The 23,975-nt window shown below is 40.1% G+C and overlaps 1 protein-coding gene across 1 annotated transcript; it reads left to right on the top strand.

Annotated features, from left to right (window-relative positions):
* Positions 1-1,772: 1,772 nt before the first annotated feature.
* On the top strand, positions 1,773-14,331 carry LOC139318533 (lysosomal acid lipase/cholesteryl ester hydrolase-like). Its single transcript, XM_070946008.1, has 9 exons — positions 1,773-1,877; positions 2,636-2,753; positions 3,192-3,390; positions 5,011-5,120; positions 8,284-8,423; positions 9,014-9,160; positions 11,853-11,924; positions 13,201-13,266; positions 14,098-14,331. Exons 1-9 carry the CDS (start codon positions 1,773-1,775, stop codon positions 14,329-14,331), a joined length of 1,191 nt encoding a protein of 396 aa, XP_070802109.1.
* Positions 14,332-23,975: the final 9,644 nt, after the last annotated feature.

Below are 23,975 nucleotides of genomic sequence, written 5' to 3'. Positions count from 1 at the left end.
ATTAATTAAGTGTATCAATTATAATAAAAAGGGCCCACACAGCAAGATGTGTAAAACTGCATTGATGGCCTTGCCTGACAATAGACACAATCGTTCCAAATGTAGGATGTTGCTGAATCCTCACTCCAATATTCCTGAAGATAGGACATTAAACCTCACTAGTGTAGATATTGTTCTATGTAAGAGGGGGAGACGATAGGAAAACTAATAAGAAATAGTGAAAAGTCTATAATAAAGGCCCCCATAATAACAATCAGAAACTTTGCACCTGTTATGCTCCAGGTCTAAGTCGGTTTGACCTTTGACATAGATTTCTCTGATTTAAGCTTTAATAGGTATTTGATTGAAATCAAATACTGAAAGCTCACAATAGAACAATTTGAGAAGGCTACGTTACTTATCAAAAATGAAAGATCAGTGAGATAGATTGAGGCAGGAATTCACCCCAGAAAATTTACTTCAAGCAAGGTTACCTAATGATAAATTCTCATGAGGGCCTCCATGTAAACACAACTCAGTTCTATTTGAAGAAGTCTGACAAAGGTTAAGGAACACAAACCCTTAAGCTCTTATATATTTTGATTGGATTATTTCCATAACCATTACATCTGTGTAGGCACAAAGTTGTGCCCTGTGTGGCCAGAGGAATAGCACCTTCATGAATGAATTACAAAAATTAAACCATGTTTATTTATTTTATTTTATTTTATTAGTCATATTTCTATGCCGCCCAGTCTCCGAGGACTCTGGGCGGCTTACACCAAAGACAGTATACTAAATAGCATATTGCCCCCTAACAATCTGGGTCCTCATTTTACCCACCTCGGAAGGATGGAAGGCTGAGTCAACCTTGAGCCGGTGAGATTTGATCTGCTGATCTGCTGAACTAGCAGTCAGCTGAAGTAGCTGCAGTATGCACCCTAACCACTGTGCCATGTTGACTTAAAGCATGAGATTCTCAATGTATAACAAGATGTACATCAAAACAGGATAAAAAATATTCATTTTTCCTTGTCACGGAGTGTGTTCTTTGTGCATTACAAGATAAAATAGGAGAACATCACAATACTATTTTTAGTTGCATAACCTCCATCCATTTCTCTTCTTCCTTATTGAACCCAATATTAACTGGGTGTTGCCAATGAAGCTCTTCACAATTGTGGCATCTTTACCACCCACATCTGAAGAAACAACCCACAGTATTCCCTTGTGCTTTAAATGACAGTGTGGTGAAATGTGGCACAAGATACCTGTAGCAAAAGACTAAACCGGTGTCAACTAAAAAGGTATTTATTTGCTGTTATTATTCTAAGGTGGTTCCAAATATTTATTTCAATTATTTTTTCTCCTTCATAACGCAGCAGTATAATTTTGGATGGTAATATATTTATTTCTTCCACATTTGTTTTGGCTTTTCTGATGGGATTCATTTTGTTGGAGTAGGTAGGCTTTATGAAAAATACCAGCTATCTATTAGCTATTTCTCAGAAAAACTTTCTGTGGTTTTGACAGCTAAGAAAATATTGTGAGGGAGATGTTTAAGCTTGCTAGGTGTTTTTAGAATGCTGAGGATAGGAATTGCGGCAGCTCATAGTTTTTATGGCTGCCCTAATAGAGAGGCTCTTGATCATCCATCCATAATCCTCAGTGTCTTCAAAATTACAGTCAGGATTTAATGAATGCATGTATTTTGTCAACTGTATTGATTTTTTGAGATTCTTTTCTTCTGTTTTTCTTATCCTCTGGAAAAAAAAGAGAGAAAGAGAAAGAAAATGTGGAGTTTTATTGTATTAGCATACCTAATACGAGGATTGACAGGCTATGAAGAACTTATGGGACAAAAACATGTTGTGAATCCCGAAACTTATATGAACGTTGTAAGTTATATGATTTATATTTTATAAATAATGAAGTAGAAGGGGGTCTGAAACATACTCTTAAGTGTGACCACTTGCTCTTTCTCTTATGGCAAAATCAGCACCATTCTTTTCCAGCCTCCAAATATATTGATACCAGTTGATTGATTGTGTGCCATCAAATCAGTGTTGATATTTAGCAACCACATTTTCTCCATGATGATCTGTCCCTAACTGGTCCTTTAGGTTTTCCAATGGTGCACCCATTGCCATTGTAATTGAGTCTATCTAGCCTGATGTTCATCAGCTTCTTCTCCTCTTTCCTTCTAGCTTTCCTAGTATTTGAGTCTTTTCCAAAGAACTAAGTCTTTGTGTAATGTTGATAACACACTGATCAGAATTCCTAGTTAACTAGTCCACTGCAATCAAGGTTACTAATGCAGGAAAAATTATATCACCGTTAACACTACACCTACACGCATATTTACATACTTAATGTTAAAGATTACTATTTCAGCATTCTTAATTTTAACAGAAAACAACAATATTCCTTCCCCAATGAATACAAATCCAGATCTATTCTTGGTGGAGTCTGGTCTTTTCCACCTCTTCATCATTGTGTGTGTGTGTGGGGGGGGGAGGGGTATGTGTGTGTGAGGGGGGGGAGGGAGAGGGAGAGGGAGAGACCTTATGTTGTACATGATCTACTAGCTGATGCTTGGTTTTAACTTTAGAAAAAAAAATCTTATGTGAGAGTTAATTGTTTTTTTTTCTCTCAGAGTCAGATGATTTCCCACCATGGGTACCCAAGTGAAGAGTATGAAGTCTTGACAGAGGATGGTTATTATCTAACAATAAACAGAATTCCCTGGGGAAGAAAAAACATTGCAGTCATAGGTATCCTTTTTTTTAAAAGGTCAAAGTCAATGCTGGATCTATTAAGCTGATATCAAATGTTTAATAGCCATGCCAAGGCAGAAAGACAAATGTACGTTTTCAAGAATTAACATGCTAAAATGGAGTCGACTTCAGAAACATCTGGGTCCCAAAACATATTATTATATGTAACTCATGTATAATATTAGAAAATAAACCTCTCTTGCAATCAATGGTCAGATCCATGCAGTTTGGATATTCGGCTGTATAATGTAGTCTAGAATACAATAACATGTGACCGAAACTTTATGAAGTTATTAATTATAAATACTACCATATTACGAATGTTTAAGAAGAATGGAAGGTTTGTTTAAAACGTTTTGTTGTTATGACTTGAAAATTCTACTCAGTAACATTTTATTTAAATATATATATATATATAATCCACAAATGCTACAGATCGAAAGCCTGTTGCCTTTTTGCAACATGGCATATTTGGAGAAGCCAGTCACTGGGTGGAGAACATGGCCAGCAATAGCCTTGGTTTTGTGCTTGCGGATGCAGGCTATGATGTTTGGCTGGGAAACAGCAGAGGAACAAGCTATTCTCTAAGGCACCAGACTTTATCGGTGGATCAAGAGGAATTTTGGAACTTCAGGTAGTTTGAGTCACAGTTTGAAACTGCATTCCTGTATTGAGCTATATTAATAACGTGTTAGCATGTTAGTTAATAACATGTCTTATTTTCCCCTGTGAGGTGAGTTGGGCCAGAGTTCCTCAAACTTTTCAGCTTTGTGGACTGGTGGCGGTGGGGGAGGGAATGGTTCTGTGCTCTCACGGCACACAAGTGCGTGTGCACGAGAAGCTCCGTTTATGTGAGCAATGGGCATGCGTGCCTGCCGTTTGTGCAAATGGAGTACACGTGTGCACTCACCCGTCACTTCTGCAGCCCAGTTCCGAAAGGCTCCAGGCTCGGTAGTGACAGTTAGGGACCCATGAGTTGGGCTAAGAGAGAGTGACTGGAGCAAAGTCACTCAGCCAGCTTTCATGCCTAAGGCAGGAATAAAATTCACAGCCTCCTTGTTTCTAGCCTGGTACCTTAACCACTAGCTCAAACTGTCTCCCCAACTCAAAGATGATCCAATTCCATGTTACTGATGGAGTCAAAGGGCTTCCTGAGGGAGCTTACGGTTTTTCTGGAGGGTCTGATGAGCTATTGCTGAATCCATGGTTGGATTCAGCAATACTTCTAATGGACACATTACTGGGGCTTTAGCTCTGATTGTCTCTATGCAGTCATTCTCCCTGTGCTGATCCTAGAATATACAATGCTTTTCTGAGGAACCCCTGAAAATGAAGTGTGTGAAAAGATTCCTGAAGTGCTATTGAAAAAATAAAAGAGTGAATCCAATTGAGTACAAGTAATAACCCATATTAGGGACTGCATCATGACAATAAGGCCAGGTGAAATGCTCTTCTTTCTTGCTTTTTTTTTTTTTTTTGCATCTCCTGGTAGCCTAATGACCCTATTTAGAGTGACCTGGTTTTTGCTAGGGTTGAAGGAACATCTCCAGGTTCACTGCGAGGAATAGTCTTGCTATATGATAGATAACTCTAGGTTGGACTCCAATTGATCAATTCCAATTGAGGTCTTAAGGCAAAATGTTGTATGGTTGTCTGAAGTAAGTTTGACCCTGTAACTCACTAAGAGAGAGTCTGTTAGCTTGGCCATATGCTTGTTAGATCCAGCTCCTTCCTGGATGGTGAAAGCTGCTTGAGAGGTGACTTATGGTTGGGTTCATATGATGGTGTCAGCCTTTTTCAGTGATTGGATGATTCAATAAGCCCTAAAAGATGTGATGATGCACCCAGGTCTCAAGATGTGAGACCTGGGTGCATCCAGGTCTCACATCTTGCTGGATCCAGTGGTTGCCAGTTTCCCCATTTTAGGGAAGGTGGTGGAAACAGTGGTTGGTCTTCAAGCTTCAGAGGACTCTGAAGAAAGCAAATTGTTTGGGGCCATTTTTATTGGATTTTAGGTTGAGGTTAAATATGGCAATGGCATTTGTCATGTTTGTTGATAACCTGAGACAGAATTGGATCAGGATTGTGTTCCTTAATCTCTCAGTGGCTTTTGACACTATCAATTATGGTATCCTTCTGGACTGGCTTGGAGAGTTGGGATGGAATGCAGCTTTTCCTGAAATGTTTGAAATGCAGTAAGTGAAATTTACTTACTTATTTATTAACAATTACAGTTTTTAATATTTCATTTCAGTTTCCATGAAATGGCCATGTATGATCTTCCAGCAACAATAAATTTTATTTTGAAGAAAACCAAACAGAAACAATTATACTATGTTGGTTATTCTCAAGGCGCTACTATTGGTATGATAAAATGAAAAAACCTTTTGTCTTTCTTTTATTTCCCTCTTTCTCTTTCTCCTTTTCTGTCTCTGTCTCTATCCTGATGATAATGTAAAAGGTCTTGCATGTTTTTCAGGGCCATTTTAATTGGACTGCTTATCACAAGAAGCAGAGGCAGTGGTGGGATTCAAATTATTTAACAACAGGTTCTTCCTAATGACCAGATGAGTGGGTGTAGCTCAGGGGTGGGTTCTAAATTTTTTTACTACCGGTTCTGTGGGCGTGGCTTATTTTGTGGGTGTGGCTTGGAAGTCATGTGACTAGGTGGGCGTGGCTAGCTGGTCAGAGTCATTTCTGGAAGGTCCTAGCACTTACGACCAGTCCTCGCACTTACGACCCGACTCATTTGTTTGCTTTTAACACTGATCAGCTGTAGGACGGCCCTTTGAAGCCCCGCGGCAAGAGTTTAAACAGTTTTTTTCCCTCTAGTCATCAGCTGGGACTCAGGAGGCAGCAATAGATTGGGGATGGGACCAAATAAAAGGTAAGAATAACGTGGGGGGGTAGGGGGGTGGAAGGGCGGGGGGGAAGAACTGGTTCGGTGATGTCATATCGTCATCGCTACTGGCTCGGCCGAACCGGACCGAACCGGGAGGAACCTACCACTGGTGTAGTTGGGGGGGGGTCATGTGACTGAGTGGGCCAGGAGGAAAGAAAGATCCAACCTGTGTGAGAGAGAGAGGAGAGAGAGAGAGAGAGAGGGAGGGAGGGAGAGATGTTAGTTTTTTAAAAAGCCCAGAGGAAGGAAAAAGATAAAGTTGTGCCAAAGAAATCCCAGAGTGGGGGCAAGGAAACAAAAGGAATCCCTGCTCTGAAAAGGGAGTATCCTCCCAAAAAAGCAGACAAGCCCTTTGCGTGCAGGAGGCAATGCACACTGATGTGCCAGGAAAGCTGTGCACCTTTTCCTTTGTAAGCAAGTTATTTAGTGCCTGTGAGAACCGGGCTCGCCAAGTAGCACCAAAGATCCCTGTGCAGCTTCTCTAAAGATTGCTAACGAGCCGGCCTGCCAAGCTTTTCCTTAGAGAGGATCTGCTGCAGATCTGCTTGGCGAGGAACCTGATTAGGTTGCTAGATCAGGGTTGAGTTGGAAGCTGGGGTGGTTGCAAACGTGCGGCCACCCCAGCCTTTGCAGGTTGCATCGCCAAGTGGTGGCCCGAGCGGGCTCCCCTCCCTTACTAGCTGCTGGTGGGCAGTGCCAGCAGTCCGGTTGGTGAGCTTGATTACCCCGCTGGTGGCGAAGAAAAGGCCCAGCTGCACACAGAGGATAGAGAAGAGCAGTGCCATCGTTGCTTTCGCTGTTTCTCACACCTTTCCACCTGTTGGCAGCCAGCCAGAGGAGGTGGAACCATGGGCAGAGAAAGGAGGAAGGAGGCTGGGAAAATGAAAGCCGCCCCAGACAAAGCAAGCAGGCATCTCTGCTCACCCCTCTGCTCGCCCCTCTGCTTGCTAACCATCCAAGCAATCCTGGGAAACTTAGCGGGACAGAAAAGAGCGCTCCCACGCATGTGCAGAGAGCTGCAGGGTGCCGCCCAGGCTCCGAAAGAGACATCAGAGCTGGTGCACTTTTCCTGCTTCCATTGCAGTCATCTTGGGCAACTGGAAATGACCCATGAAGAAGAGTCAAGGTCTGAGTTTCAGAGCCCGTAGGCCCCTGGAAAGGCCAGAGGCAGGAACTGGCACGTCCTCTGACCTGAGGCGAAGGGCGACTGGGCGGCATGCAGGTGGAAGGATGGCAATAGCCAGGCCTGAAAGGTGGCCTAGCCTTGCTGTGTGCACCCTGAGGTGGCTTACCTTCATGGACAGCCGCAGTGAGCAGAGAGGTGCAGAGATCAGCAGGGCTGCATGACCAGCATGGTAAGCAGCGGCGAAGGCAGGCAAGTGGGCGAGGCGCGGAGATCAGCTGGGCACAGGGTCTGGGCACACAAACAAGCAAAGGAGCCAGAGAGTAGCTGGGCGCGGGCATGACTCTAGCACCAGCCAAGGTGGGCAAGGCGAGATAGGGCAGGGTGGGGTGGGGTGAGGTGAGGTGGTATGGGCAGGGCCAGCCAGTGGTGGGATTTGCTGGTTCACTGAACTGTGCAGAATCTTAACAACCGGTTCGCCTGAACTGGTCCGAATTGGCTGAAGCCCACCTCTGAAAGAGGGTACATCTACAATCTTATCTGGTAATGTTTGAAAAGAGCCTGAAAACAAAATAAATCCATGTTCTCTCTCTGTACCTTGAAGCTACTTAGGACAATGATGGCAGTCTGGAGTTGAAGGAACATGTAGACTATTTCACAATTTCATAGGGATCTTCCAAACCTAATTATGAGGAGTTTATTCAGATGGATGATTAGGGTAATCCGGTGTTTTCCCAACAGCCTGTTTAAATTAGTTTGTCAAGAAAGACAATTAAAATTGGAACACAGGAAAGGAGGTTAATTGAAAGATATTTCCAGGGCCATGTTGTGCTTCAATCCCAATAATCATTACCATGGAGTAAATTCCTCAACAGATTATTCTGAATGAAAGCACAACCCTTGAATTTTAATGAGAGCTACATTTCCACTTCCATTCTGAGAGACATGATATGACAGTACTGGCTTTCCTCCTTCCCTCCCTTGCTCCGTCCCTTCCCTATTTTCTTTCTTCCAAAATTCCCTTCCCTTTATTTTTCTTCCTACTTCTTCCTACTTCCTTGGAATCAGACCTGTCTTAACAAGAGGATTGGAACCTGCAACTACCAAAAAAGAGCCTTGATAGTACAGTGGTCTAATGCACCCTGTTATTAACACAGCTGCCTGCAATTACTGCAGGTTCGAATCTCACCAAGGCTCAAGGTTGACTCAGCCTTCCATCCTTTCTAAGGTAGGTAAAATGAGGACCCAGTTTGTGGGGGCAATAAGCTGACTTCGTATAAATATACAAAAGGATGAAGGCTATTGCTTAGCGCATTGTAAGCCGCCCTGAGTCTCCGGAGAAGGGCGGCATATAAAATCAAATTAAAAAAAAAAAAAAAAAAAACTTCCAGAGAGCTTTCGGAATGAATCTGACTACAACATGAAATTAGGCCAATGGGTTACTAATAGATTCTACTTAGCTCTAAATGGCTACTTTTTCCCCTTTATTTTTTTCCTTTTAGGCTTCATAGCATTTTCAGCCATGCCAGGACTGTCTCAAAAAATCAAAATGTTCTTTGCCTTAGCTCCTGTGATCTATGTTATGCATGTCCCAAATCTTCTATTGAGATTGCCTTCCTTACTTCCTCAACATTCATTTAAGGTATTAATTCATTGATTATTCTTTTATGACAATTGGAACTGAAAAAGGTAAGATGACCAAAATAATAATAATAATAATAATAATAATAATAATAATAATAATAATAATAATAATAATAGATTCCCAAATTGCTGTCACCACAATTCCAACTGCCACATACCAGTAAGAATTAGAATTATCTAACTTATCATTTTTATTATATGATTTTGCACAAACACAAAGATGAATACAGTATTTATCCATGGAGGGAGGGATGGAAAACTTCCTTCTTCTAAGATGAAGAATTGAAAGCTGAGAAAAATCTGACTTTCATTCTTCATGAAGAGCTAGAATTCAAGTCTGCTACTCCCAGTCCAGCACCTTTAACTGCTACACTGACCTAACTCTTGTTTGCAAGTACACATTGCAATAGCAGAATTGTTGCAATATATAGTCAGTGTAATTTTGGGGTAAGTCAAATGTTGCTGGCTCAAAACTCAGAAGGAACCAGATGAGCTTAGCATGCCTTAAATATCACCACCACCATCATCATCACCATAAATCATCCTCATTATCATCATCTATGGTTAATTAACTTCTTATTTTTACAGCACATATTCGGTGACAAAGATTTTACGTTTAGCCACAAGCCTGTGAAAGATTTCATGACGAAATTATGTACAACTGCATTTATACATAAATTATGTCCAAATCTCATTTTCTTTCCTGGTACTTACAATACAACAAATCTAAACATGGTAAGTAAATCTTCCTAGGAAATATATTTCTCTGAATGTTGTATTGGTTGTGTTTTTCTACATTTTACAACGGTTTCATCATGGAGGCAAAAACTAAGCTTTCAAAGGATGGAAACATTCATTTTTTTAAAAAAATTAACATTTCAAAAGGGTGTGTGTGGGTGAAACAAAGGATTCTCAAGAAAATCTTTCTTTCAAATGAAAGATTTTCTTGAGAATCCTTTGTTTCACCCACACACACCCTTTTGAAATGTTAATTTTTTAAAAATTATTTTTTAAAAAACAGCATTGATCTCGCTGTTGCAATCTTGCGAGATCCGGCCATGAATGGTGTGCATGGGCTTTTAATGTTTTTAAAATGTTTTCATAATGTTTTTAATAATTTTCTATGTTCATTGTCGCATTACTTTTGTTGTAAGCCGCCCAGAGTCCCTTGGGAGTTGGGTGGCATAGAAATGTGATAAATTAAATTAAATAATTAAATTAAATTAAATTAAATTAAAAAGTTGAATTTTAGGAAAAAGGCAACAGAAATAATTTCTGTAGGCCCTGCAGAGGAGCCCCATCTATCCATGGTTGTATATTCACATTAATCAGATGGCTCATAGATTTCATTTTATCAATACAACTGGCCTATAGAATATAATCCATAAAATAACTTTAGTATTTCAGTATTTTGGCTACAATGTACAAGATGGAAAGCTCAGAACATCCCATTCTGAAACTTCTCAGTCTGGCTCAGTCCTTCGTTCCTTAAAGGCTACTTAATTTCCAGTAGGACTAACTTTCCTGTTTTTGACATTACTAGAATATGTTGTTATTTTAGTTAATTAGCCCAGTTTTTGAACTGCTATCTGAAATGGCTGAGAAGTGAGGTGTTTCAGTTAAAAACCACTATAGTTTATAACAGCCAGGATATAGCATTGTACTACTGTGTTTCCACAAAAATATGACCTACCCCGAAAGTAAGTCCTAGCTTGATTTTTACATGGGTGCCCAATATAAGCCCTACCCCCAAATTAAGCCCTAAGAAAGACCCCACCCATTCCAGGGTGTACAGGTAAAAATTAAGCTAGGGTGGGGATGGGGTGTGAAGCTGCCCTACTACTTACCTTTAGACAGTTGCAGCCAGGCCTCGCACATCCCGACACCTGCCTTGCCAGTCCATTTCTTTTGTAGCTGGCAAGGCCAGCAAGTATTTCCTGAAGGCCTCTGCAGCCGATAACAGAATTCCGGATCAATCTGGACCTCTGTTATTGGCTGCAGAGGCCTTCAGGAAAACTTTTCTGGCCTTGCCAGCCACAGAAGAAGTTCCTGAAGGCCTCTGACAGCAAAAAGGAGACCGGTGGCAATGCATGCGAGTGAGGTGGGTCAGTAGACAACATCCCCTGAAAATAAGACCTGGTGCCTTTTTTGGTGGCAAAAAACTATAAGACAGGGTCTTATTTTTGGGGAAACACAATAGGGCAGGGGTGTCAAACTCACGACGTCATGTTGTCATCACGTGACATATCAAGACTTTTTCTCTAAACTGGGGGGGGGGGGCATGGCCAGCATTTGAAACATCTAGTGTGTGGGCCATGAGTTTGACAACCCTATACTAGGGGATCAATCTATGGAAAATAATAGTGAATAATTTGCTTTCTTCTGCTTTTTTCTGACTTCACTGGAGAAGGAATCATGGAGACATTATACTGTAGATCAAAGACATGCTAACAATTGAAATCTTTCCTCTCCCACTGCCCCAGTTACATGTTCTTGATAGTGATCTAAACCCATGAATCATAAAGATAAAATAACAATTCTATGTTCTTTGTGAATGATAAGCCAAATGAAGATATTGTACATAGGACTGGAAACATGATATTGGACTGTACTATGCATTTTATAAATGTTTCCCTACTCATGCATTCAGCTACTGTAGGCAATGGTCATTTTATGAAAGTCCATGATGAGTCTAACGAAGACTTTTAGCAGAGTTGTAAATGAAATCTTTCTGGTAAATGAAAACAGCAGCTGAAATTCTAGAATGTTGTAGTCTTGATTTATTCATGTGCAACAACATTCAGATATTTCTAACCCTTGAAAAGCCACAAATAAATGTAATTAATTTCAAAGCTGAAACTATTTCAGCCAAGATCTTAGCATTCCAGGTAAGGTGGATCATAACCTGGAACATTGCCTAATGTATGCGGGTTGATACACATTCTTTCTTTGGACACAATCTGGGCAATCTGGAAGAGTTTCATTGCTTGTTGTGATACAGATCTTTGACTGAGATTTACCCAGTTCTAAAGTGAGCTTCTGTGTTTCTGTGGCACAGTCACATGATATCACTCTTAGTAACAGAATTCTCAGTACAAATTGCCATCATAACAGAAGGATTACCTAAGGCACGGGTGTCAAACTGGCCATGTCACATTGCTGTCACGTGATGTTTTGTGACATTTTTCCCATTCGTGGAGCTGGGGTGGGCGTGGCCTGCGAGTGATGCATCCAGCCAACGGGCCACCAATTTGACACCCTGATCTAAGGTGATTTTTCAGGTGATGACAAAATCTATTACTTTGCTCTGTTAAAAGTAGGCTGCTACATCTTCTTTCAAAAATGAGCAATGCAAGTAAATATTTCCTTTCACCAGTTGTCCGATTTCTTTAAAAAAAAAATCTATTGACTTTTCAAATCTCTACAGAGCCGAATTGATGTATATGCAGCTCACTATCCAGATAGAACATCAGTTAAAACCATCTTACACTGGAAACAGGTATAATGTCTTTAATAACTTAGGTTAAATTGTATGACATTTTAACCATCAAAGTCTCCTGAGATGTGACATTTGCTCTGATGCTGATAGCAATAATTTCCAGGATTCTCTAGGTTGCCTGTCCCATTTTCTGGATGTGCTAGTCTACAAATATTATTCAGAGATTTATGAGATTTATGGTCCAATGTCCCAGAAGAGCACCAGACTTTGAAAGTTTATCATACTAAGTAATACTAAATCTGCATTATTCACTTAAACGTTATATTTGCCCTACAAGTGTTCTGTTGGAAGAAATATCCATCTGGTTCAGTTCCAAGCTGGGAGAAAGACACTGGAAACATGGAGGTTGATTGAAAAGATGGTTTAATGATGAAGCAGAACCACATGTGACTCTGGGCAGTTGACCACATGGAGTTGAGAGTGAAGAGGTTTTATACCTTCTCTTGGGCTGTGAACTTGAGCTTCCTGTTCCTGTGCAAGAACATGTATTATATTGGCTGTTGTGAGACTCCTATGGGGCCATGTAGGGGTCATGTTTGTCTGAGCTAAGTTTGGTTGAAGTTTGCTGGGGGTGGTGCAACTGAGATGTTGCAATGAAGGAACTTGTGTTTTGAAAGGGTGTTAGGCAATTCTTATTGTGGCTGAGGGCTAATACTACCTTTGTTCAGACCTTGCTGCAGGCAACTTTTGCCTATGAATAGAGCTACCTAGATATTTGGCTTCTTTCAATAATCTCTTTATCTCTTAAGTGCTGATATCTGCTGAGGGCTATTAAGAAAAGTGGGGGCTGCTTTCTCCCTCTAAAAAAACATATTTCTCAATTTCTCAGCTGGAGAAATATAATATTCCAGCTTTTTTAATATTTCTCAAAATATTTCATTCTTCTAGGAGAGGGGTGGGTGCTAACTTTCCATAGTTCTTCAGCTAGAAGTATTTAAAATGTAGTTCTATTTATCAAGGCCAAGCTGAGAGTTCTTTTTCAAAAGAAGAATTTTTTTTCTTACAAGTGCTCTACAGCTTCTCTTGATTTCAATAAACATTTTTATCGTTTTATATGAAGCACATTTCCTTTTTCCTCTGAAGTTTCTCAGATCACAAATGAGAAATAACAGTTCTTTTGATCCTAGTCCCAATATTAAAATATATATTATCGTATTTTTCTATTTCTTCCTTTTACCTGTTTAGTACTTGCTCTTTGGACTTGCTGTGATTATAATCACAGAAACGGGGATATACTGTATATAGTATCTAATGCTTTCTCTGATGCTTTTGATAGATGCTGGATATAGGATTGTTCCGCTATTTTGATTATGAGGACAAAAATCAGATGACATATAAACAGGTAAGAGGGAAAAGTTTTGGAAAATAAATATAAAATAATTAGAATATTATATCAAGAACCTGTATTATAATAGACTTTGAGTAAAAGAACAACCCCAGATATATTAATTAAAAACTCATATATCAACACCATGGGTATAGTTTTTAACTTTGACATGCTATCCCCATTTTTTTAAAGATAGAATAGAATAGAATAGAATAGAATAGAATAGAATAGAATAGAATAGAATAGAATAGAATAGAATAGAATAGAATAGAATAGAACTAATTATTGGCCAAGTATGATTGGACACATAAGGAATTTGTCTTGGTGCATATGCTCTCAGTGTACATAGAAAGAAAATATACATTCGTCAAGATTCTTTGATTATGTAAAGGCAGTTTGTTTATATAAAGGCTTTGTTTAGGTAAAGGTATTTTCATTATGACTTTGATTTATATTTTCCTCCTTAGGAAATATTTCCACTGTGTCCTATCATTACTATTCCTCTATTAAAAGGAATGCATACATACAGCAATGCATGCATATAGCCAGCTGTGATACTATCATAGTTTTTGGGTTTTTTTTTAAGAAGGAGATACTATGAATTCCTCCATTGGACATAAAAGATAGCAATGACAAACAATAACAATGAAAGGGTAAATGGAAATAACCTTTCCAGTCTCATCTTCTTTCTCTCCTCTCCTCCCATCCCCATCCTATCATTTAAATGACAAGTAACATCCGATCCAGATGAAAAATGTAACTCTTTCCAGAAGCCTGTAATTGCAACTCAGTTTTAACACTGTATTACAATGATCAATATTATGACTCCCTTGTTTTACTTTCTAGAGCGTTCCTCCTTCATATCAAATAAAAGACATGTCGGTGCCAATTGCTGTGTGGTCTGGGGGTCAAGACACTCTTGCAGACCCAAAAGATATAGAGCTCTTACTCTCTGGTATTGTTAACCTGATTTACCATCGCTCATGGTCAGACTGGAGCCACTGGGATTTTATCTGGGGACTCAATGCTCCCCAACGCATGTTCTTCAAAATAATTCAATTGATGGAGAAGTCTGTGTAAACCAGTAGTTTGCTGTATATTTCTGTATGCATCTGAAATACAGATTTGGATTATTTTAAAAAAGGTGCATTCCCTATCCCAGCAATTGCCATTTTTCCTCACTCCCCTTCCCCAGATTTATTCAACCATGAACATCATTCTCTTTTAACGACCGCATAATCCCTTGTGGGGTGAAGTCTGGGCAACTGAATGGAGCTGAGTGTTTATGGCCAGATGCCCTTCCTGTCACCAATGCGGAGTTTTGTTCAGCAGATATATTCTCATTGTGCCCAGAGAGAGAAATATCTGCCTCTACCAAGGATTGAACTCACAGCCTCCTGATTGTGAGGCAAGAGCTCCATCTCTAGGGTTATCGCACCACTCATTCAACCATGAACATGGCTGGGATTAAAAGAATCTTGCACACTTGGTTTGTATTTCATTTGGTCAGAATGTTTATTACTTCTGGATATCTGAGTTTTTCCTGTTTGTATTCCCCATCTCTACAGGTAGTCCTTGACTTATGATCACAACTGAGTCCTAAATTTCTGTTGCTGAACAAAACAGTTGCTAAATGAGTTTTGCTCCATTTTACGATCTTACTTGCCACCTTTGTTAAGTGAATAACTGCAGTTGTTAAGTTGATAAGATGCTTGTAAAGTGAATCTGGCTTCCTCATTGACTTTGATGGTCATAAGGTCACAAAAGATGATCGCTTGACCCTGGGACACTGCAACCGTCATAAACATAAACCAATTGCCAGACATCTGAATTCTGATCATGTGACCATGGGGATGCTGCAACAATCATGTGAAAAACAGTCATAAGTTACTTTTTCAGTGCCATTGTAATTTTGATCCCTAAATAAATGATTGTAAGTCAAGGACAACCTGTATTTTTAACTACACACCACCTAGAATTGTTTTAGAGTGGACAACCTTATTACATTTAATTAATTAATTCAAATATGTGACTATGGAGATCCAATCAAGACTCATTGTCCTCAAAGAGAGTAAAGCAAGCTGTCAGTATTCCAAGTAATGCACCCATTGAAAGCATAACTCTGAAGCAGGGAGATTCCTCAAAGAACATGTTTATTGGATACATCATATTGGCACAGCTGGTGAAAACCAGCTCTGACAGTTCCCGCCATTTTCACCTAATTAAAAGAGTAAAACTCCCCCCGCCCAGGTATCACCGGTCACATTGTCCAATGAAGATGGAAGGCAGGCTCCTCTCCTCTTTCAACAGCCACCTGTTTCAATGACCTTGATTCCTACAGGAAAACCTTTTGTTTTGATTGTAGCCCGGCTATCTATTTCCCCCCTTCCCTTCCCCCTCTCAGGCTACGTGGCAACTATGAGGCAGCACAACGACTTCAGCCAGGTCCACTTCAGAGTTGACACAAACATTTGTCTTCAACCCAATTTAGCATTCGATAAAGAAATGGTTGGGTGTGAGTCAGGGGTGAAATGCAGCCGGCTCTATCCGGCTTGTGGAAGCTGGTAGCGCCGGTGGGTGGTGGTTCGGAAAGCCAGTAGTGCCAGTGGAGGGAGGCTTTGCCCCTCCCAAATCGGGACGTTATCACATCCCAGTTTTGACCCTCTGTGTATGTGCAGAAGACTTTGCACATGCGCAGACAATGGTGAGTGCACATTAGCAAGCCGGTAGGAAAGGTAAGTGCAGTTTACCTCAGTAAACATTGCTTGGAGGCACAGTAATAAAGAAAAGCAGTATGACTTTTCAGAACCAGAAGTACAAGCACTTATTGTGATGATAAACAACAATTAGGGAATTGAACAATCAGAAAGATAGAAATACAAGGATACCTGTAATGAACAGGGGTCCCTAACCTCCAGATCAGAGTCCACTACTGGGCCTTGAGCTGTTCAGAACCGGGCAGCAGAAGCAACAGGAGAGCACAAATGCATGCATCCCCCCTTGCATGAGCAGCATGCAAGCACATGTGCACATGCTCTATTTGTGTCTGCAAAGCTGGAAAGGTTCAAAATATTATTAAAATATTTAATAATATTTCAAATATTAAGTAAGTTATTTTTTTTTTAATTTAGTGCTATTATTAAACAATAGGAAGCAGGGTTACATGCGAAAGCATGTGCCTTTGTTGTTAGTCAAATCTATTTCTAGCATAATGCCATGAGTTTTTGTCATGTAGAAAGTAGGACTCCTACATTTCTTCTTCCTGTTTTTAAAATTGTTCCATATTTGTCAAATTTCACTTCGTCAAATTCCATATTCTCATACTTCCTCTCTTATCACCCAAATAATTATTGGAAAATAACCTTTTGCTTCAAGTGGTAATTGTTCTGTTATAATGTGATAACTGCAAAGTGTGTTCTGAGAGAAGGAGTCCATGACATTAAATTGAGTCCATCTTATTGAAATTAACTAATTATCTTCCTACATGATATTGTCATGGTGCTTTTATTGCTATTTTATCCTTATCTATAGTCTGAAAAGGTAAACTGGAGTTGTTGAAAGGTTTCATTAACATATTTGAATTGTTTTGTTATTTCTTGAGGCCTGGGGATCAGATACAAACATGCCTTAAATATATAAGATCATTTGGCAGATAGCTTATAAAGTGGTCGTTGTTATGCTCTTAATTAACAAATTCCATTTTGTGTTGGAGTGTTCAACCTAGAGATTGCTGAAGTTTCAAATGTGAAGAAACATTATATTTTTGCTTTATTTATAAAGCAAACAGAAGTTATAATACATCTGAGTAAGCCAGAAAAAGACTGACACTTTGGGCACAGAGGAATTGATTAATTTTTTTCAGGAAAGATGTCCTTCAGTTAATGCTCTAAATTGTATTTGGGTTAGTTTCTTGGTTTGGCTGTAGGGAAAGACCATTCATATATTGGCAAATGTTATTTCAGTCCCTGTTAATTCTCATTCATTATTTAGATATATTTCTTGGTTTGCGCTAAGGGGGAAATTGTTTCTACACTGCCATACAGTTTTGTTGGAGTTATTTCTTTAGATTCTGAGAGGTAGTATGTGCACAAACAGAGTGGAGTAAAAAAAAATATATGTAGGGTTTTTAAAAAATATCCTATTGCATTTTTTCAGGAATGTTTGGAAATAAGATTTATAATTTTAATGGAAAATCTATGTTTCAGTTTACTTATACTGAAAAGTCTATGTATGCATGCTGTTGCCTTAACATCACTGGAAGAATTCATATTTTAATAAAAGAACCGCAGAATTGCAGTTTTCGATTATAACCATAACATGCAGAAATAATGATCTCATCAACTGCATTTAAGCTTTCTTAAATTGGGAAATAATTTTAAAACTCTCTTATATAAGACCAAAAAAAATCACCATTCTCACATTTTAGTTCAGGTGGCTAACAGTCATGCTGTTTTCTTAGAAGAAATAGGAATTTATGCAATTACAGTGGTAACATTTTGTTTTCACTTACATAACCACTGCCGCAATGTTCTGTACTATGTTTAGCAAATGATAATGCCACGCTTTCTGTGAGTGGTTTGACAGTGTCACTTCTCCTACCGGACACTTTGATATGAGTAAGCCCTATGTGTGCAATATCACAAGAAAAAAGCAACAATCTCCAAATGTCCTACAAGATGCAGAATAACTCAAATGTGTGATGTGCCCCCATGCTTTGAAGCCTTCAGTCTTCCCCCTCTCTAAATTATTTGTACCCTCAACATGAAAGCTTTACCCATGACTGCAGTAGCTAATTAACAATGTCAACTCTATTTGCTACTTCCTCTCTCACAGGCTAGGACCGTGATGACGAACCTATGGCACGTGTGCCACAGGTGGCCCACGTAGCTATATCAGTGGGCATGCCAGCTCAGCTCTGGTGTGCATACGTGCGCCAGCCAGCTGATTTTCAGGCCTTCTGGGCCCACCAGAAGTAGGGAAACAGGCTGTTTCCTGCCTGTGGAGGGCCTGGGGTGGAGGGGTGGGGAAGGCCTGTTTTTCTTTCTCACCTGGCTCCAGATCCTCTCTGCATCTGGGGAGGGCAAAAACAGCCTTCCCCACCCCCTCGGAGGCCCTGTGGCACATTTGCCTCTGGCACATTTCCCAACTCCCAGTTGGACAGAAAGTGACATTTTTTTGCTGTCTCCAACCTCCAGAGACTCCTAGAGTGGGGCTTCTCCATCCCCCACCGTCACCCTTACCTTCTCAGGCCAGGCAAGGAGTGACTGGAAGGGGAGGGTGAGGGGTGGGGCCAGCCACTGGTGGGATCACCTGACAGGGAGTCACAGCAGAGGGGCTAAAGAGCTGCATGCGGCTCCGGAGCTGCAGGTTGCTGACCCCTGCTTTAGCCCCTAGAAAATTCTACTTGAAGATCATCTATGGTAGCCAATGCTTAACATCTCCAAATTAGAAATATTGATTGCCAGAGATATTCCTCTCTTTTGAAGGAACTGACTATCCTGTCCAAGGCCAGTGACAGACAAATGCAAGCACTTGCAGTGTAGAGATAAGTTTTCCCCAAAAGCTCAGGGCATTTGACTTACAAGAGTTTGTGAGAAGTTTTACATCAACATATATTTTACTGCTTATATGTTGCCATCTTCCCTTAAAATATTAACAGAATCCACAATGCTCTGAGAATCAGTGTCTCTACAGTGTTTTTTACAGTGTCTCTACAGTTAATTGACTGTCAGGCTGGAACTAAATTAATCAGATAAAAATAGCAAACAGGAAAATATCTCTTCCTTAAACTTCCAAATAAGTTACCCAGACCTAATCCACATATCAAAGAATAAAGCCTGCAAACACAGAGTTAATTAAATTAGATCTCCCAAAGGAACTGTATGTTCACAAGAATCAGCATACCTACACACACACAAACACACATGCCTCTTAAGTGTCACCTTAGAATCAGCATATAGACGGACATCCTGTACAAGCTCCCCCTATAAAAATCTGCTGCTGTACCTCATTTCTCTGCAAACTGTCCCTAAAGGCAAACTGTTTTGCTTTTAGGAATAAATATTTCTTCTTTCCTCACAGCTGTCTGGATCTCATTTTTATTTATTCTTGTGCAGCCCCGGCTACAGTTGGAACCCAAATTATTCTTCTGACAAGTTCCAAATCAAAGAGGCACACAAGACAGTAGTTTATGTAGAGCCTGAGGGCCAGACATGTAGGGCCAGACAAACCAGAGGGATATTTACACCACTTAGCTGTTTCCAAAGACCAAATAGCACTAACTTTAGCACACTTCAATGCTTTCTCCATGGCAGTTTTCACACAAAAATCTCTATGAGCCGAAACTGTGCCTTTGTGGTGCAGTGGTTAGCATGCAGTACTGCAGCTACTTCTGACTGCTGGCTGCCTGCAATTTGGCACTTCGAATCTCACAAGGCTCAAGGTTGACTCAGCCTTCCATCCTTCCGAGGTGGGTTAAATGAGGACCCAGATTAGGAAAAGTGTTTAAGGAAACGACATTTAATAAGATAAATGAACATGAAATTTACATGCAGTAGTTGAAGATGGAAAAAAGAGAAACAGTAAAAAGGTTGACTTGGAAAAATGGAAAATTCTACAGTTAACCTTGATAGATATGCCTATCTCACTTCATAAATGCATCAAATTTAAGAGAAAATAATTCAAAGGTTACTAATAGATATCTCTGAAGATTCTCAATCATCCAAGTCATGGTTGTCCCAAAGGTGCTTTTTCAAAGAGGCAACTGGACTTTCTGGTTTTTCTTTGAAGACATTTCACTTCTCATCCAAGAAGCTTCTTCAGCTCTTCAGAAGAAGAAGCTTCTTGGATGAGAAGCAAAACATCTTCAAAGAAAAACCAGAAAATCCAGTTGCCTCTTGAAAAAGCACCTTGGGGATTACCAATAGATAGTAATTTATACAACGTATAAAATTATAAATGCAGACAGAGAATAATAAAGACTTATTAAAAGGGCTGAGACTTCAGGGCAAGAGACACATGACACTGGTCACACAGATGATCTGTTTTCCGGTCAGACCTGTAGCAATGTGATATGAAATTAGGGGAGCCCTTAGTGTCTCCCTGGTGATGGTCAGATCATGTGTGTGGGGGGCAGGGGTGAAATGCTACCAGTTCGGACCAGTTTTCCCAAACCGGTAGTAAAAAATGCTACCAGTTCGGGCGAACTAGTATTTCCGATGATCAGCTGTGCTGCACAATTTATATTCGCTAAAAAGCAGGAATTCCTGCTTTCTAGTGAATCTAAATCATGCAGTACAGCTGTTCTCCCCCCTCACTGTTCTACTTACCTTTGCAGACTCAGAAAAGGCTTCTTAATTCTCCTTTTTCAGCACTGCTTGGTATGCGAAGTGAACCGGTAGCAAAGCAAATCGGTAGCAGACTTCAGAGGATTTCACCCCTGGTGTGGGGTGCAGCCAGGTCCAGTGCATTCAACATCTTCATGAAGCCACTGAGTGATCTGTCATCATGGTCATCTGTCACGATGGAGTGAGGTGTCATTCCCAATTTTTATTTATTTATTTTTCGCATTTCTGAACTGCCCATCTCCCTCAAAGAGGGACAGTTATACATTTCTGCCCTTGGCAAATTAAACCATGCCGTTGATGTCTGGAAACTGTGAGGGTTAAAGACCTGGTTATGCTATCAAGCTTGGGGTTCCCAGGGAACCAGAGATTTCCTTAGATGATTCCATTTTTGAGGTGGCCATTCTTATGCTGTCTTTACAGGGGTTTGTACAGTATATTTGTTTTTTATACTATTTATTTCTTGAGGTAGATTTTTATATTTTCAATATCTGTTGTTTTTATATTTGTGGCTTTTATCCAATTGTTGTGCGCTGTCTAGAGTCCCTTTTGGTAAGATGGGCAGCTATACAAATTTGATAAGTAAGTAAGTAAGTAAGTAAGTAACAACCTTGCAACTTTGATTTCACCTTCTTCCCCTTATCTTCAGGAGAACTGCAACTAATTTGGCCTTAAATAAATTAAAAATGGGGAACGACAGGCCTCAGGTAAACCCTGGTGATTGCCTAGCTTTGGATTTTGGGAGACCCAATTCTGGGACTATACCATTCTTGGTGGTGGATGGAGTTGCACTGCCCTAAACAGATGTGGGCATCTTGGGGTTCTAATCTAATCTAAGTCTAATTGTAGTCCATTAAGATCTGGAGGGCATCAGATCATTCTGTGGTTAGCTGTTCAGTTTGTCCCACACAATTCACAGGAATGGCCTTCCCTTTTTCCCCCCACAGTTGGCCTCACTGGATGAGTCACACTATGAACTGAATCATGACTTTCTCTTGGATTGAGAGCCAAATATAGCTTACTTCTCACTTGGCCCAAATGAGTCAAGTTGGGTGAATCAACAATGCTTCTTCTTCTTTGTTCCTTGGAAGTAAGTATGAACCTATTGTAGCAGCAGTGGTAGCAAGATCTCCCTTCTAACATCACTGGCTTTCTATCTGTCTCTGATAGTAAGCTGGAGATCATTCCATCCTCTTCATCTTTTAAGGAATATATGCTGTATCTTGGAAAACTAAAATGACCAAAAGTAAAACCGACCAATTGAAATGGGGAAAAATAATAACTTAGACAAACAGGAGAAGAACTGCAACCAAAATAACAGTCGGATAAAAGAAATCTGAGTCTGTGTCAGAACTGTAATTTGAAAAAAGGTTCCAGACTATGTCTTTATTTTATTTTATTTTATTTATTGGTATTCATCCTCCTATTTTCTCATGACAGTCACCCTGTGAGGTGAGTTGGGATGAAAGAGAATGACTGGCCCAAGGTCACCCAGCTGTCTCTCATAGCTAAGGTGGCACTAAAACCCACCATCTCCCACTTTCTAATTTGGTGCCTTAACCACTAGACCAAATTGGTTGCAATTCTCCTGAAGATAAGGGGAGGAAGGTGAAATCAAAATTGCAAGGTTGTCACTGTAACCTTATAATAAAAATAGTATTAGCATTCATGACTTTGGCTTTCTGGTTGAGTCTACCTTGAAGGACTAACACCATTCTAACAATAACCATACATCAATATCATATATTCATTTAATTAAAATATCCAAAATCAAATAAACTATTTATTGTGGCCATATGGCTAGCACTCAGATAAAAGCGTTGTGAAAACAAATGAATTGAATTGAATTGAATCGAATCAGGATAGGACGAGTTTTGATGCTTTGAGCTTTGGTGTTGGAGAACTGAAAATTCTGTGGATGGCCAAGAAAATACACAAATGAATCATCAAACAAATCAAACCACAGTTCTCAGTCAAAGCACAACTGATCAACCTAAAATTATCCTACTTTGGATACATTATGCAAAGGCCCATCTCTCTGGAGAAGGTGCTAACGAAAGCTGAAAAGGAAAAGAAGAGGACAACTAGCAGTTAAGTGGCAATGAGTGCACCATTGGGAGACTTAAAAGGTTAGAGAAAGATTGTAATGGAGAAATCTTTCTACGTGATTACTAGGACTCAAAAATAATGTGAAGGCACATATAATGAATCAGAACAGAGTGATAAGAGATTTTTCAGACTTGAAGGAAAGCAGGTAGTACATACAGAAGTGATATATGTAAAGGTAAAGATTCCCCACACATACATGTGCTAGTCATTCCCGACTCTAGGGGGCAGCACTCATCTCTGTTTCAAAGCCGAAGAGCCAGCGCTGTCCGAAGATGTCTCTGGAGTCATGTGGCCGGCATGACTAAATGCCAAAGGCGCACGGAATGCTGTTTCCTTCCCATCAAAGGTGGTCCCTATTTTTCTACTTGTATTTTTTATGTGTTTTCAAACTGCTAGGTTGGCAGAAGCTGGGAAAAGTAACAGGAGCTCACTCTGTAATGCAGCACTAGGGATTCGAACTGCTGAACTGCCGACCTTTCGATCGACAAGCTCAACGTCTTAGCCACTGAGCCACCATGTCCCAGGAGTGATATACTGTATACTTTATCTGACAAAAAAATTACAATCTGAAGCAACCAACCAGTTCAGACATTCACAACATATTATAACAATATATTAATTTGATTGGCAGTATTCCAAAACAAATTTTATTAAGGTGATAAGAGAAAAATAGAACAAGAAAAATAGTGACATCTATTTGATTGATTTTTTCAAACACAAGGTAACATAGAAAAATGATTACCTGGATAACCTGGAAGGATATATCTGAACAATGGCCATGAGAAGGGGCAAATAAAATCACATTATCTTCCAGAAAATGTTTTCAAGATAGGAGAGATAAAACTTGTTTGGGTTTCCATCCTTGTAGAAAGAACAAAATAATATATAATTCCAGGGATTCCAAAGAGCTGTTCCCCAACAGAGGGTGCTGTTGGCCAAAGCGAAGATCCAGCAAAATTTTGGAATGCTGACAGAGTAATGCTGACTCTAGTACAGAGGTGTCGAACTCAATTTCGATTGAGGGCCACATTAGGGTTGTGTTTGACCTCGGGAGGCCAGGTTGGACGTGGCCAACTCAACATCTCTCATGTTGGGGGCACCGCTCATGTTGGGGGCACCTTTGGGAGCCTGAAGGCTCTCCCAGCGAAAATAGGCTCCCAAGTTCTGTTTTTGGCCTCCTGTGATCCTCTGCCAACAAAAACAAAGCTCGGAAGAACTGCATGCGACCCTCCCGAGCTCCTTTTTCAGTGGCAGAGGCACCCCGGGCCAGTC

This window comes from Pituophis catenifer, unplaced genomic scaffold, assembly GCF_029215685.1.
Source record: "Pituophis catenifer annectens isolate HBS135680 unplaced genomic scaffold, rPitCat1.0.hap2 SCAF_6, whole genome shotgun sequence".
NCBI lineage: Eukaryota > Metazoa > Chordata > Lepidosauria > Squamata > Colubridae > Pituophis > Pituophis catenifer.
Note: the sequence above shows the minus strand (reverse complement) of the source record. Positions and strands in the feature narration are given on the sequence as shown.